Below are 17,229 nucleotides of genomic sequence, written 5' to 3'. Positions count from 1 at the left end.
CACACAGTATAGAACCTTAAAGATGCATTGCTACCTGAAAAGCAGACACTGGGAAAACTGATGTAATATGGCAGGAAGAAATATGTAAAAATCCTTAATGCAGGAAAAATGAATGAACACAGGAACATTTGACAGATGAAGACCCATATTACTGACTCAAAAACAGTTCATGGGATTTTTTGTTTGTATCAAACTATGAACTCAAAAAATAAAGCCAAGTCAGATGTCTCTGATTCTGAATATAAAACAATATTAGGTTTATAAAAATTTGTATTTACTGCAGGGCTCATGTCATGAATTGTACTGCAAAGCTTTTATTTTGTTATTTATATGCTGGAGACCATCCAGTTCCTGTTAATAGATTTCCAATGAGCAGCAGAATTGCCATCATACTTGGTATCTCTTTAATGATGATCTAATGTCAGAAACACCACAAAAAACTCAAAGTTCATGGTTTAATCGGGACAAATGAAAACTGAACCAGGCATTTATGTTATCAACATATCTACATTTAATACAGTTTCTCAAGCTCTAGGATTTCTCAAGAAAAAAAAAAAGAACCCTATTTTGTCAAGAAATAAAATCTGAGATACACCAGCAAATTATTTACACTGCCTGCACCCCAACACGAACCACCAACAGGCCTAATTCACCATAGACGCACATTCAGCAGAAATACCTGTAAACTAAGAGCACGGAACTGAGAATGTGTTGTACAGAGAATGCCAGCGAACCAGCATGCAAAAAATTTGGACTGAGGTATGGATGAGATAAGATGGTCGCAACTCTTCCAGCATTTGTGACAGAGGAGGTTGGTACAGTGATGCTAGTGAACCTCAAATCCTTCTAACGGGGAAATTCCAAAACTTAAAAAGTTAGTTTCACACTGATGACTTGTTTACATAAGCTGTTGCAACCATTGTCTTTATAACTGTGACACTGGGAGAAGGTGCATAAAATTAACAGCAAAATGGTGAGGAAAATAACGACCATCCTCTTGTTTTTGCAACAGAAAAGATAATTCACTTCATGCTTGATGTGAGCGTCCACCGTCATTTGCAGACAAACAGCACCAGCCAAACACAATGTCCGAGCACATTTTTTGTTTCTACGAACGACACAGACAGCACAGATCATTCTTCAAAGTAGATTTTTGCATCAACCCGAACAGCTGATGTCATCTATCACAATTCATTTCAACATTTTCGATTGATATCCAGCAATGTCAAAACTTTTTTTTTTGTATGTAGCAGTCATTTCCATTCATTATCTGTATCCAGTTCGAGGCTGGTTTTCATGAAATCCTTACATTGTCCTGATAAAAAACATTTTGAATTACAGTAGGTCAAACCTAAAGAGTATATTATGCATACATTCAACTTAGCTCAATTGTCTGAAAGGGATGTAATTGATATGCGAAGAAAAAAAACAAAACATAATCTACTCAGTCTTACAGTATGGTGACATGGTTGGGCATGTTTGCAGCGCCACATTCATGCCAGTTGACTCAGGTTAAAATGCTCAGTGACACACTTTACCGTTTACTATATTTCAATCATTATCATGTAAAACTTGCATACAAACTACTGACCCTTGTTGAGAATAGGGTTTTGGCATTTTAGTTACCACTTCAGCAAATGTACATTAAGAAGTCAGCAAATGCTCCACACTTAAAAGAAAAAATTATGAAACACTGGAGTAAACGCCAAATAAAAGGCCAAAGTCTTAATGAATTCTACCACCAAAATGTAGATTTTTTTCAATTGGTGGTATCTGTGAAACACTGGAGTGCAATGCTGATGCTTTCCAAGGATTGTGGCACTCAGAGAAAGAGAATGAAAGAGAGAATGAGAGAGGGAGAGGGAGGGGGGGGCAAGAAGAGACCTGAGAACATGGCCCCTTATTTTGAGTAAAGAAAGGAGTCAAGCTTAGAGACTAGAAACAGCATGACAGAGAGGAAGAGGATAAAGAGTTACGAGGGAAGGTACAGAAAAAGCAGAATGAAAAGGGGTTTTAAAGGGAGCAGCAGGCCATGAACACCGAGCCTCAGAGAGTTGGAGCAGGAAGTTTTACAGCAAAGATGAAATGTGGGGAGGAGAGGCAGACCGAGATACATGGCTCCCATTTGGTCGTCCATAGTGTGGCTTTTCCCGCTTGTGTTAAGTACATATCCAGGCAAGGGGTGATCTGTTCTCTAAAGTCTTGTGTTGTCCAGGCTTTGTGTCGAGTATCGGGGGGTAAGATGGAGAAATGGGAGGTGGCTGTCCCTTCAGTAGTCCTCCACCCAGCCGTTCTCCTGGATAAAGGCATCGATGACTTCCTTCATGGCCAGGTTCGGGATCAGCTGATCCTGGGTCAGGGGACTCCTGGTGACGGGGTCAAAATGACCCACTCGCTATAGAGAGAGTAGGTTAAATGTTAGAGTTACTATCTATGGCTGAATTTTATACATAAAGTATATGCAAATTTGACACATTTTACACATTGGGGACAATCGCACAATATCATAATATGTTCTTTTTAGCTTGACCAAAGACACTCACATAAATTTGGGCACAATGTAATTTAGTCATACATCATCTCTCCACAAATATATACATTGGAAATAAAGTTTTTGAAATTGACTGACAAATTCACAAATTCAGACCGATGTTTTTCAAAGTAAAATATTTCAGTGGTATAAATTAGGAATTAGTCATGATACATGTTTTATCTAAACACATTAATAATCAATTAATGGTTTTATTGCGTTCAGTGTTCTTCATAAAAGCACCAAAAAAGGCAGCACTGCTGGATTCAAGGTATAGCTTACCATATTAATAATTATCTAAACAAACATTTATTTAATTTGGTTGTTTACTGTAAAAGTCATGAACTTCTGAGTAACGTGTTTATGTAACAGGGGTTTATGAACTAAAGGCCTCAAGATTACAAAATCAGTGGTCATACGCAGGTTATTAAGCTCTGAGATAACAACAGTTTACCTGTAGGTGCTCTTCAATGTCCTTGCGATCATAGGTGATTCCACTGGGTGTGATGCAGGGCTCCCTCATCAGCTCAAAACTGATCTTCCCACACAGGTAATCTGGTATCTCCCGCTTCTGAACGGACAACAAAACACACCAACAGTCACGCTGAGGTAATGCTAAGAGATATATGGATATATGATATTTGCCACCATGATACTGTGATGTGGCTTAAATGTTTTCTTTCTCTGGTCTTACATGGTTTGTTACACTTTAATAACAAAAATCATATTCACAATGATGTTCTTCCTCTTGAAACAACATCACCCACTCCCAGTTTAGATTAAATGTTGCACAAAAGCACCAGTGCTGATACTAAAAATATCATCAAACTAAAATCAAGGCACTATATCAAAATGATGTCAGTATTTCTTTCATCAGGACTTGCTAGGTCTACACTGAAGCCGTTACACCTTCTAACACATACAGAAGAGGAACACCCTGCAGCCTGTCAGTGCGTTGTCATTTCAACTGACAATTACATAACAACTACCTCAGTCAAGTCCACACCTATGTATAGCAAAGATAATTAATCACTACAAGCCTTGGCAAACAAACAGAGATGGTAACCAGAGAAACAGCTTGGGCAGAAAATAACACACAACTGTTTGTCTATAGTATAGGTGCATGTTTAACATGTATGTAGTCAGTTAGCGATCACGTGTAGGTTGAATGTACAGCACAGGAAGAGGACAGAGAGAATGTCCTCAAACCAAGTAAATACATTTTACTTATATTTTATTTTTCCAAATACATTTGAGATATGCCATCATATCTGTAACCAAATCTGAAAGAGGGTATGTGTGTCTAAGTCTATTTCTGTTGTTGCTATGTCAACGATCAGAGAAGATAGTGTGATGTAGGTGTGGACTGTAAGCAAGGACGCATTCCTGTGGGCGCATGTAATCAATGTGTGCCCGTCTGTTTGGTAGCCTTGTGATGGATTGGTGACCAACCCAGGATGTTTAATTATTTATTTATTTATTATGGGATTACCTCCAGTCCTCTTATAACAGGAATAAGTGGGTGTGGCAAATCATGACATGGCAAATAACTGAGTGAATGAATAAAATTTTCAAGCTTACTTTTCTTTTCTCATCAACTTGCGAGAAGAGCTCGTCCATGTCCATCAGATACTTGTCCTACGTAGGTCACATTTCCAAATGTTACCAAAATGTGACATGTAATACAAATATTCAGACACATTCATGAAAATTCAAGTGCACATTGAAATATATAATTACTATATTTGTTCATTAAATGCATCACAGCCAAATAAGTCCAAAACATTTGCAAAAACGTACGTGTTTTGATGCAATCTTGGCAGTATCGCCTCCATTTTGATTGTCGTCCTGTTTTTCTTTGTATTCTTCTAGTTCTCTGCACAAATGCACAAAGTCATTAAAATTACAGCTCCATTCAGAACAAAATAGTAATGAAACCCACATGACAAACACTCTCAGTGACTAGCAATAATCATCAAAAGATCATTATCAGACAAATAGCCATGGTGGATATTTGATTGCTACCCTCACCTTTCCTTCTCAGCCAGAATGAGTTTGGTCAAATAAGCATGCAACTCATTCTCCTGGTTGATGCGCTTCTCCTCAATGCTGTTCCAGCGTTTCTTCTTGGCAATGCGCAAGGCGCTAGGGATGTCATCTCCAAAATTCAGCCTCTGTTCTTTTGCCAGGTTATATGCTGTAAAGAAAAAACATCAATACAGCAACAGTGGTTTGCAATTAAAATGTCAGTGATGTACATTTATAAAACTTTTAATACCTATCACTATAGAATATTGTAATTACAATGATAGAAACCCTGACAAAGCATATTGTAATATATCCCTGCAGATCTGAATAAGAGCAACTGTATTGTCAATTTGATTATTACAATCAATACTGATTTGAAAAAGTTACAGCTGATTCTAGGATCATTGAGACCACTCACAGCAGAAATTGGTTATGAAGAAGCAAACTATTAGACTTGAACATAAATTAAGTGGTACATGATTAACACATGAGCATGCTGCTTTTATACACTTTTAGGAGGTTGTTCTGACCTTTCTGCAGGTTGCCAATGGCCTCATCGTAGTTCTCCAGCTCCAGGTGACACTGGCCCAAAAAAAAGTGGGCCTTGACTGACTGGCTGTCAAGCTCCAGTGCATGCTTACAGTCTGCCAGAGCCTTGTCATGCTGCTGCAGCTTCACATGGCAGAGAGCTCTGTTGGTGTAGTACACTGCCACAGATGGATTACGGTTCTGGGAGACAGGACATACATAGATAATACACATGCACGTTAATATTATAGCACTGTACATTGAGAGGAAAATTCATCCATTCCATTTTTCTAATAAAGACATTACAATGGTTTGGTGAAGAAGGTGTCAATCTGCTAATGGTACTATTTCTATTACAATGACAGTTCCTCACAATGGCTTTGCTGTAGCATGTAGCAGCCTCCTGGTACTTGCGGCAGAGGAACAGCCGGTTCCCCTGTTCTTTCAGCTCCTGAGCGGTGGAACTCTTCTCCGGGCTGCCGGCCATTTTCTCCGCCGGCTCCGCGGGGCCCGCCTCGCCCTGCTTCCCTATCCTGTTCCCCGTCTCTTCGGCTGGCTAACTGACAGGTTCAAGAATGCCCTGTCCCTCCTGGATCTCACACACTAGACCAGAGACACAATGCATGAAAAGTTAAGTCAACATTCAGAGGGATGCATTCGCTGCAATGCACCTGCAATGCGCGTCTTGGGCGAATTAGGTGCAGTCCGCGATGCAACCCGAAAGGGCAACCGTTTAATTCTCCGACAGTGTTCACAGCTGTGAAATACAGCGAGGTGGCTACAATGTCGGCAATTTAACTATTCGTGTGACGGGCATCAGCAGTAACCGCGATCAGCCAGCAATCAGAAAAACATTACACACTCACGGTCCCTTCCGTTTGTGCAAGGCTTTTCACTGTAACGCTATACCATTGGTACACATTGGTAGTTAAATGTTTTATACAAGCTAAGTTAAAATATTATTAATATTTCGGTCAGTAACATCTGCTTCAGCAGCGACCACAGAGACGCAGTGACAACGTTGCTAACTTTAGTTAACAGCAAACAAGAGATCGGTGCTCAGATGTTAGCCAGTTAGCTGAGCTAGCATCGTAAGCTATGTTGTCGATTAACGCTTCGCCGGGCAGTTCACTAATAAGGGCACGATTCTGCTCACACTACGGTCACAAAATTACAAATTCAACGAGGAGATGATTGGAAAGTTTGGACTATAGCTATTATGGGCCTGAAAAAGTCTATTTAGCATTTATCCCAACATTTACCTCTACGCCGCTAGGCAACCTCAGAAAACACAAAGTGGCTAATGCTAGGTTAGCTTACGTGCTACACCGCCTATATTACCTTCTATTTTAGCTATTCCCATGCAAGTCAGGGTTTGTTTCTGACATCCGCGGTTTCCAATCCTTACCTTATAGAGGCGGTGTCACATACAGATTAAACGGATTTTATATAATTTGATATCAAATCTTAACCGATTATTTTTTCCCATATACGAGTTGTCATGACAGGTTGTTGTTATGCTGACGTCAAGGGCTTACGCGACGTTGACGGAAGCCGAAAGGACGTTTTTTTTCTCGTTCCTCAATCAATCAATGGCCAGCTAGCACCTAGAATAAACTGAATATCCTAAAAAATACACGAAGTGAACATACAATGAATGTCAGTATCATTGAAACTGTGTAAACAATACGTGTTCACATTTGTGATTTCATTCATCATTGAAATTGTATTCTGAAAAATATTGCCTTAACCTGCTCTTTATACTATATCTATCAATTTACACCATCTACTATGTGTGACGGGGAAGAGCAGCACAACACAAAGTAATCACCAGTAGATGGCGCTCTACAACCAAGAGTTTATACAGACCTCAAAACTGACACTAGTGCAAGCCTTCACTGAAAAGAAAGCCTGACTAGATAGATAGATAGATAGATCGATAGATAGATAGATAGATAGATAGATAGATAGATAGATAGATAGATAGATAGATAGATAGATAGATAGATAGATAGATAGATAGATAGATAGATAGATAGATAGATAGATAGATAGACTTTTTGAGAAATTAGTTGAAGCACTAGGACAATAAGCATCAAATAAAACCCCGAAACTAGAGATTTTTCTCCCTGTGATCAACTGAAATTGTTAGTCCTGCAAACTAAGGATAGTGAAAGTATGTGCCAAAGTATTGTAAATATTTTCTATGTCACTGATAACATTTTTGGGCCAATACTTAAGGACAATGATATGTTCATCAGTAGCAGGCTTGTTCAGAGAAACATCTGATTATGATTTAGAATTTAGTTTATATTATCAGGGCCATGCCACCCACAGAGAGATTCCGCCCCACACACACAGATCCATAGATGACCCCAGCCCCCTTTAATAATAAAATTCAGGTTTAACCATGGAGGAATTAGCAAGGCTGTGACAGTGGACAGGGTCACTTTCATCCCAGCCTGTTGGGGCTCTGTATAGGCTTCGCTCAGAGTTCAGTGTGTGAAGATTAGGGGACATCCCCTGAGCAAACACACTGATAAATGTGTGAAGGGGGCCGCTGAGCTGCAGACCCACCAGCGCTGTGTGTCCCCAGCTGTGTTTACCTATCTCCACCAGTCTGGTCCCCTGATCCCCCCTAGAACACCCACCTACCCAACTAGCCCCCAATCTCATCCCTGTAAAAGTGGGGTTTTAGACCAGAGACACAAACTGATGAGGACAAACACACTAATGCTGCAGGTTTAGATTCAAAGTTTCTACCAAGCGCTTATTAAATGCACCTTTTTGCCTTTAAAACTTTAAGGGCGGATCATCATTTAGAAATAAATAAATAGTTCTGCTAATTAATTTATAATTATAATTCCATATTTTGCATTATCATTTTTGGACACATCATATAAGTTTGACTGACCCAAATCTATGACAGACATTTCAGTCAAGGTGCTATCTGATGTAGTCTACATAATTTTTCATTATAGATATGAGTAACGTTTAGGTGTGCTCAGTATGTGCCAGAAACTTCTTTTCTTTACCTTACTGATTTCTGTGATTATTTCTGCAGTATTATCTTGTAGTTACTCGTCTCTGAGAAAAAACAAACAAACATGAAAACGTGGCTTCCACATAATTCCAGTGCGTCTCCCTGCCATAAAAACTGGTATAAAGAATACAAATTTCTACAAAACAAAAAAGGCTATTGTGTGAAGAAACCAGAAGTGGGAGTAATTGGAGGGATTATGTAATTGTTTGCAGAGGGCTGGAAACAGAATAGAAACATACACTCCACATTGTGATGGTTCATCTGGATGCTGTTTGAAGAACTCATTGCTTACATTTAAACTGCCTCTCCCTCTCTCACCAGCTCTCCGCCCACTCCTCGTGTCCAATATCCCAACCGTCATCCTCCGCCAACCCCCCATCAAACCAAACTGCTGCCCACTGCACCAGCTGGCTGAGTTTCCAGTCACCTTGGCAACAAGACCAGGAAGTTGCCCGGCTCCTCTGGCACAGCTGAAAAGCTGCCACTTCCTGATTGATTCTGGTCTTTCTTTCTGCCTGTGTAGTCGCTTTCCCATTTGGCAGTGGTCTCCGCTATTCAGCGCCAAAGTCCCTGAAAAGAGAAAAAGGGTGAACACACTCTCCTAAGCGTTAAGGGAAACCTCAGGTTCAAATGGGTAAAACAAAAGCAGTATTTATCCACAATGGTGGCCCTTTGTTTGGTGGGTTTGCTCATTTTGAGAAGGGGGAAGGCTCATGGACTTATTGCAGTTTGTTCAAGTGGCTCTGAATGCAACATGTACAAAAAAGTAAAAAAAAAAAAAAAAAAAAAAGATCCCACTGTTTTAACTGACAGAAGATGGAGATGGAGGCGAAAAGGAGGTATAAATCAGTAAAGCCGGCATGTATTAATTTAAAAATGTTTCCAAATAATTAGTTTTACAAATACTTCTACACCCAATTCACACACAAAGACATATACGTCTACCTACACACTCTGTACTTAACCCTCACACTGAGACACCAAAGAAACCTGCACACAAATGCACACACATGCCCAGCTGCCAGCCACGATTTTACCACTTTACATTCACCTGCTCACAGCTTCAATGTACTCTTGTGCCAGAACACAGACACAAACTGAAATGTCCACCAAGTATTCAAAGCTGCTGTCTGATACAAGGTGGATCCACTTGCAGAGCTTTTTTTTCTTTTCTTTTACCAGTTTTTAAGACTTTTTCAGACAAATATCCACCACAAAGAATTTCTTTCCACTTAGCTGTTGCTGAACATTTTCTAACCACAAATGACTGTTGATAATTGCTGCTGAGTTTTATTGTCTTGCCAGAAACCAATTTGCTATATCTGAGTGGAACTGAAAGTGCACTAAGTCAGGCATTTCTTTCCTTTTCTAGCTGTTTACTCATTGCAAACTGCCCTTTAGATATCTATTCTATAAATAAAGATAAATATTGTGATATCACTAGTTGTGAACGGAAGCTGCATCTGCTGCACCACTCAACACTTTCTGGTTACGTCTGAAAATTCAGCAGAGCTGTTTATCTTTGTTCTGTCAGTTGTGGTTGCAGTTGTTTAGTAACCATTTATAATGAACAACCGACTGGGTTAATGTGCTTTTATGTGCACATGCCTTTACTCTGAACCACCAGGTTGCTGAAAGGGACTTCTAAGTTAAGAGTTAAATTAGGGATATCCTGATGCTAACCTAAAGGCAAGTAAGAGAAAGGCCTGAGATACCCAAGAGGTCAAAGGTCATCCGGACACCTCTGCAGCACTGATTAAGCTTCCTGACAAAAAAGGGGGGTGGGGGGGTCGAATGACTCATCTTACCTCTTTAAAAGATGCATCCGTGTCATTTATTCAGACGTGGCACATACACACAAACAGGGAGCCAACAAAATGGGGATTGTTAAGGAGAGTTGATTCTCGGGTGCTCACATTTCAAAATGCAAGTAAACAAAATCCTGTGCAAAGGGTCGCAGGATTTGAGGAGATATTGTGATCACCAACAATTTAAATCACAAAAATGTGCATTAAGCCACTTTATACAGTGGATAGATTTTAACTTTTTCTCAGACTGGATGCATATGACACAACATCCTCAGTGTCTTTCTCAACGTCTGTTGATTTGAGACCAAAGAAAGCTTGAGTAAACCAAAATCAAAGAGTTTGTTTTTGAAACTTGCAGTGTTAGTCCAAAAATCTTTACACCCTGGGGGGTTAACAGCACTCTGGCTGAGACATCCCCCACTTCTCAAAACACACACACACACACCACCATAGATTGATGTGTGACGGCTGGGGGTGGAGGTGGCTGCTGAGTAGCTTGTATAAGTGGAGGGGGAGAAGTTTTACAAAAGAGTTTTTGGAGGGAAAGCAAAACTCCTAGATGCAGCTGACTAATTCATGGATGCGGAGGGAAACTCACCCTTCCCTCCCTCACCACTTAATCTCCATATATAAAATAAGGTTAACCATTAATATAACTGACAGCTTACTCCAGATGGAAACAATATTTGTTTACTGATGGTTATTAATTGCAGGCTGCAAAAGACAAGACTGAGTTTTTTTTATAATTGTAATGAGCTTTGTTTTAGTTGAATCTCATCACATTATCAATTCAAAAGCAATTGTTCTGGTAAAGCTCATGCAGTTTACTAGTGATGACTGATCAGTGTGTTTTTCACTTAGAAAATCAATGGGGAGCTTCACAGGAGAGAAGTGAACCAGCAGGGGAACCAAGAAGTTACTTTCCCTCCCTGGATGTTGATGCCCCATCCCCCTGTCCTCACTGCTACTCCCCCAATAACTCCCCAAATGTCCCCTCAGGTCAAGCTCTCCGGGGTCACTAAACCCCACCCTGCCCTAAACCCCAGACACACCCACCCCAGCACAATCCAAAGGAGCTAAAGCAGACATAATGAGCTATGGGCTAATTGTGTTTGTGTGTGTGTGTGTGTGTGTATGTGTGTGTGTGTGTGTGTGTGTGATGGCCAGACAGAGGTTTGTTTTGGGGGTTGTGTGTGTGTGTGTGTGTGTGTGTGTGGGTGTGTGCGATCTTCCAGGGCTGAACAGGATAAGGCATTTGTTATATTTGACTGACTGAGTCCATTGCAGAAGATTTTCAGAGCAGTCAGAATATGAGCAGTGACACACACACACACACACACACACACACACACACACACACACACACACACACACGCACACACACACACACACCAATGATAAAAGCATTGCACTTCATACATGTATTTACATAATCCACACATATAGTCCACACATGGTACAGACCTACAAAGCACAGTTTGCACATTTTTCACCATTAACACATATTATTTTTACATTTTTTATCCCTTCAAAATAGTGTTTTTTCTTTGCCTTTAGAGTTTGAAAGCAGTTATTCAACAAAAAGTCACTGTCACACCACGCTCATTTTTCCACATTAAGTTTTGCAAGAGAGAATTTACAGCTTATACTAACTGACAGTTAGCAAGCTAGCTAGCTCTGATAGCTTTTTTGAATGAAATGATAAACTGTACAATACTGAGAACAAAAGGTTGGATTTACAAGGGATCACCATTTTCTTTATATTTATTCACACATGAAAAGCAAAATGCAAAAATGCACTGTGAGGTTTTTAGAATCAGGATATGTGCTAGGCCACGTGTTTTGTTCCAGCGTGGACACTTTTTAGGGCGCCAAATAGTGAATATATTTTACACTTGGAATTTAACAGTCAAATAAAAGGTCACTGTGTCATTAGGGCTCTCTTTATCAAAGTAGTAACTGTGCTGTTTTGGACTAATATAGATATACTGGCATACTTAAAAGATGAACAGAGAAGATTCCTGTGTCTGGATGCTGTTAATCATTAGTTTTGGATGCGATCAATGTGAGACATGTTTAGTTTGGATGATTCACTTGATGATTCATCTGTTTATTCTCCCCCTCTGTTTTCAGTCATCGTCTTTGTTTTGTTAACCTATGATTCAGTAGGAATTATGACGATAGTGTGTTTTCTTGAACAGTTTTAACGCAAATCCCATTTGCATCAGTTCTTCATTAGTAGATACCGAGGTTGCCATTTATATAAAGCTTTGTCTGTCTCTCCTGCCTGAATAGATGAAATTCTTGTCCCTTTACTCTTCCCACAACAATCCAGCTATTTGTTGTCATGTAAAGTTGCTGAAAGCAGCTTGTCTTGATCCTAGAAGTGTGTAGTCGGCAGATCCCAAATTGGACGGTAATCAGATCAGTGTGAGGAGTTTGACAAATGACCAATGACAAGCACTGGACCCTGGAGGATGGGAGGGGTTGCCAGGGGTCAAGGCTGGGGGTCAGAGGTTGGCTTTTCAGAACCGCTCAATCGAAGGGCCATTAAATCCCATCTTTGTGTGATTTCTCAGTGAGGTGCAGCGGTTCCATCGGATGCCCCCGGTCTATAAGCTACATGCCCAGTTAAAGTTATATGTGCTGGGCTCCAGTGGTGATGGAATGAACAGGGTGGCGTGATACCTTCACCACTGGATCATATGAAATCAGTGGAATAGTTTGCCTCTTTGCCTGTTGCCTGTTTCTTTGTTGGAAATAGAATAACATTATTTTAAACAATTTTAGAAAAAGTCATACATTCTGCTGTGCAACACACCAGAATGAGGATGAGCTAAATCCTGAACCCTGTGCATATGCAGATTCCACTAAAGCTATTTGTTTGTCTACACCATCTCTCAGCGTTAAATCTACAGACAAAATATTTTCTAAATCCAACTATTCTCTTACAGTTTTGTGAAAGTGTCTGCAGTGGAGCTTTCCGTCAGTAATATGAATGAGAAAGGCTTTGTTATCCTATTTTAAGGTTTTTTTTTTTTTTGTAACTCCCCAATGTGTGTTATCTCATGTGTAAAGTATGTCGTCTCTGGGGCGTCTTGTCTCTAGCTTTGTTTTCCTACGCCTGCCGTCCAAATTTCCATCACAAACATCTCACCCTGAGTGACCCCTTGCTTTCTGTCTGTGAAGAGGCCCTGATTAGCCTGCATACATGTGCAGATAGGCCCAAAATCTTTGAGCTGGGACTATGTATGAATGTGTGTTTTCGTGTGTGTGTGTGTGTGTGCGTGTGTACGTGGCATAGAGAGGAAAAGTATACGCGCTCATGCATATGTGTGCATGCATGAATGTGTTGGCGATTCAGGTCTATACTCCATGCTCTAGTTATTCACCGAGTTCCCTTTTACTTTGGTTTCTCACTCGTCTGCACTTCTCTGCAGGACGACACAGTTCACTGCAGAAAGAAACAACCTCTATTGAAGAGTCGCTCAGTCAGAGGACAGGCTCTGTTTTGTCATTCCTCTTCTTTCCCCTCTATCAGCTTCCTCTGTTCATCAGTCTTGGGTCAGATGAAGCAAATAAAAACCAAACAACCACATGGAGCTGTGAGATAAATATTTATTGCCTCTGCTTTGCTTTTCAGAATTCATCAAAGCGTAAAAGCAGGAGCTAATGGCCACTTCCACAATGATAAGTCCTGTTTAAAACAAAATGATTAAAAATAAATACCGCTAAATGTTCATTAATTCCACTGAGTAATATGAAAAAAACATATCAGCGTTGCTTCATTAAAAAAAAACTAATAGAAAACAATGGTAAATCCAACAAACAGCCACCTGTTGTGTACATTCAAATACACCTGTTATCATGAGAACATCCAGCCTTGTACTCCACTATACCCCAAGGGATAGGTGATATGATACCCCTGAAGTAAGAGGTGAGTGTGTGTGTGTGTGTGTGTGTGTGTGTGTGTGTCAGAGAAGCTGGGGGTTGGGATTTACTCAATGATGGAGCCAGGGAGACAGCAAATTTTGGCGGTCCCCTCAAGGGTTTTCCCCCCAACAAAGGCTACCTCATTTGCAACAGATGCATACATTCTCAAAAGACAGGTTCCACTGATGAGCTGGAGGACACTGAAGTGCAGGTGCTGAGGAGAGCAAAGGGGTCGTGTGCAATGGCATTTTTTTTAAAAACTGATCAAAAGGGGCTCAGGGACGAGCTACAGGTCACCAAAGAATCTGAATGGAGTTGATGAAAGATGGTGGGAGATAAAAGACGCTTTGGATTCAGATTTGGTGCACAATTATGGTCCCACTGAGTCTCTATTCAGAGAGTTTAATTGTCATCTGGGGGCTGAGATGTAAAGATGCTTGGATTACTGCTAAGGCTGGAAAAATGATCATTAAATCACTTTCTTAGTATTCCTGTAGAATTACTGCCATGTGATGCTTTAATCCTGTGAATTTTACCCTCATATCGTCTCGTCTTACCTCTTATCCTTTGGTGTTTTCATTTTATACAATTTTATGACCAAGCTGTAACATTTCATCACTTAAATGAAAACTGTTGCAAGTTGCGGTTCTTGTCGCAGTTGTACTTGGAAAAGTAAAAAGCATTGACTTTAGATCATTAGTTTCAATGGTTTATGAAGCTAAAGCTCAGCTCCATCTTTGGTTACAAACTTCACAGCATCCAGCTTTGAAACTGTAACACATTATTAACTTCATCACCTGAAACTTAATACCTCGAGGCAATGTCTACTGTAATTCCGACCACCGGCCGGATTTCATATCTCCACTGTAACAGCTGAGATTCAGCACCTGTTAAGCTCTTTATCATTTCTATGATATGATGTGAAATGCGATATGAGAAAATGTAATCTCATCAGACTCATTATTCTGCTGAGTGAGCAGGAGGGAGGAGGCTTCAAGGATGAACAGGGAGTTTTTTGTGCATGGGGAGATAGCCGAGGGGGTCCGAGTATTGGCATGTGTCTATTGTGTGAGTGGGTCATTGTAAAGGGGGGGGGGTTTAAAGTTTAAAGTCTGTGTGAGTGTGATTGTGTATGTGTGTAGGCAGGCTAATTATATTCTGCACAGCCAAGGATGGCCTAGGCTGACCAAACTCAATTCACTGAGCAGGACACCGTGCAGGGAAGGAGGAGGAGGAGGAGGAGGAGGAGGGGGAGGAGGAGGGGGAGGAGATCGAGTGCAGTCACGCAGCAAAAGAAAAAACTGACCATCCATCCTTTTTGTTTTTTACTTGGTAACACTTTCTGCATGTTAGTTTTTAAAGAAAGACAAGCAAGAGAGGTTCAAGGTATAAGTTATATAGGATTTTTGATACATTCTAATACAATTGAATATCACATCGAATCACATCAAAATGAAGTGTTTTTAATGTAATGGAAACATCTGTGACCGTGGAATTACAAGGACTCATCAGGTTATTTGTCTGTAATGTGTTAGCGTACCCCGCTTCTCGCCCGAAAAGATGCTGGGATAGGCTCCAGCCCCCCTGCGACCCTACTAGAGGATAAGCGGAAGAAAATGGATGGATGGATGGAGTTCAACATTTTCACAAATGCACTTATTTGCCTTTGTGCCGATGTTTAGATAAGAATATTAATATGACTCAGCTGGCACCAGCAGCTGTTCTTAACACCAAGACTGTTAAACCTCAACTTTTTACACTTTTAACGGATCAAAAAAACAAGATATAAAATGTTAACATGCTACCGGTTTCCCCTCTTTCAAATTTATGGTACATGCTGCTAGCTGAAGGGTTAATTTACCTCCCTGAAATAAGGCTAATATTCATATTTAAAATAGTTTTTTCCAAAATGTCAATTCTTGTCTGTTATTTTTTTAAAACAAAAGGCCCCATCCTCTCAATGGAGGCTGAAAATGTTAATGTTGCAGTATGACACATTTTCAAGATCTGAGTTACTTTTAGTTCCCATGTTTGACAGCTATCCATCCTGTCTTCAGTGTAACTGATGTACTCAACATGGCACAGATGTGGACATTGAGTAAATATCAGCTTATGCTTTAAAATCTAATAAAAGTTTGACTTTTATTTGAATTGAAATGAGAGGTCTATCACAACGACTTTAAGAACATGGACTCGTCTTGGCCGCCAGAATTATGCATCTGCCAAGACCGCCAAAATATAGTCCCTTTGTATTCGCTCCCATTGTATCCAAATAGGGGTATTTAAATGTGGATGTGGTCAAGAGCGACAACATCTGTCTTTCCTGTGGACATATGTAAAACACTATACCTATTGTCAATTTTGGAGGGATCCTGCTTCTTGTTAAGTTTCCCTCCAAATTGATTCAGCCAATTAGAGACAGTGTGGGGGTGGGAGAGCAGCAACCAAGACAGACAGCGGAGAACCTCTGTCTGACCCCCAGCTGGGCTCCAACAACACTGTCTATCAAACTCACCAGGCCCAGGGCATCATTATAGCACCGCTGGGCTGCTGATAACAATTCTCTCATCTAGATTACAAATAGTGGGATAGGGAGATGCAGCTAATTGCAGCTAATGAGTGTCATAAATGTGGAGTGAAAGGGGCTGGAGATGCTGTCTTCTAAAGGGAAATGACTAAAGTGGGTTTCCCTCCAAAAACAAGACAGACCAAACCATTTACAGACCAAATCTCGCACACATTTCCACACTCTAATGAGGGAATACAGCATTTATAAAGGAGCATAACACATGCCTGCTTCAATCTGGCTACAATCAAAAACTGTGGTGCTGACTGCAGATGCTTTGTAGTCTAAATTTACCCTTAAACCTCATGTACCACAGGACACTTCCTGTGCATTCTGCGGTGATCGGATGTGTTTTCATCTCTGTCTGCTGCTCGCAATCAAGCACTGACAGTAAAAAATCAAATCCTCTGACTTAGCAGTGGCAACGTTGTGTGAAGAACCACTTTAAAAGAGACCGGCCTGTTTACCCTTGAGCTAAACTATTCCCTTGTGTGCTTTTGAACATTGAGGAATGTGAGAATCAATGCAAAGGACATCAAGGTTGGCTGCACTATTGACACTGTCCCTGTGTAAAGTCAGTCTCAGTTCAATGACACCATCATTATCTTCTTACACTGAGATAAGAGATTGGATCTAACTGCTTTGTCAAGATAGGAATACAGTAATCATCAGGCTTCTACACGTTGAGAGGGAAACAATTCAGAAGAGCTGTGAGGTTCGTAAACAGTAGAAATGAATTTTGACATAAAATAAGTGAATAAAGGAGAGCGATAAAAGCTCAAGGGGAATCTGA

At 40.4% G+C, this 17,229-nt stretch overlaps 1 protein-coding gene across 1 annotated transcript; it reads right to left on the bottom strand.

Annotated features, from left to right (window-relative positions):
* Positions 1-390: 390 nt before the first annotated feature.
* stub1 (STIP1 homology and U-Box containing protein 1) lies at positions 391-6,629 on the bottom strand. Its single transcript, XM_056366350.1, has 8 exons — positions 6,495-6,629; positions 5,460-5,689; positions 5,089-5,287; positions 4,562-4,727; positions 4,331-4,406; positions 4,112-4,168; positions 2,985-3,101; positions 391-2,395 (listed from the first exon to the last, which is right to left on the bottom strand). The coding sequence occupies exons 2-8, from the start codon at positions 5,571-5,573 to the stop codon at positions 2,270-2,272; spliced, it is 855 nt and encodes a 284-aa protein (XP_056222325.1). The 5' UTR covers positions 5,574-5,689; positions 6,495-6,629; the 3' UTR covers positions 391-2,269.
* Between the last annotated feature and the right edge of the window lie 10,600 nt (positions 6,630-17,229).

Source organism: Seriola aureovittata, chromosome 21, assembly GCF_021018895.1.
Source record: "Seriola aureovittata isolate HTS-2021-v1 ecotype China chromosome 21, ASM2101889v1, whole genome shotgun sequence".
NCBI lineage: Eukaryota > Metazoa > Chordata > Actinopteri > Carangiformes > Carangidae > Seriola > Seriola aureovittata.
Note: the sequence above shows the minus strand (reverse complement) of the source record. Positions and strands in the feature narration are given on the sequence as shown.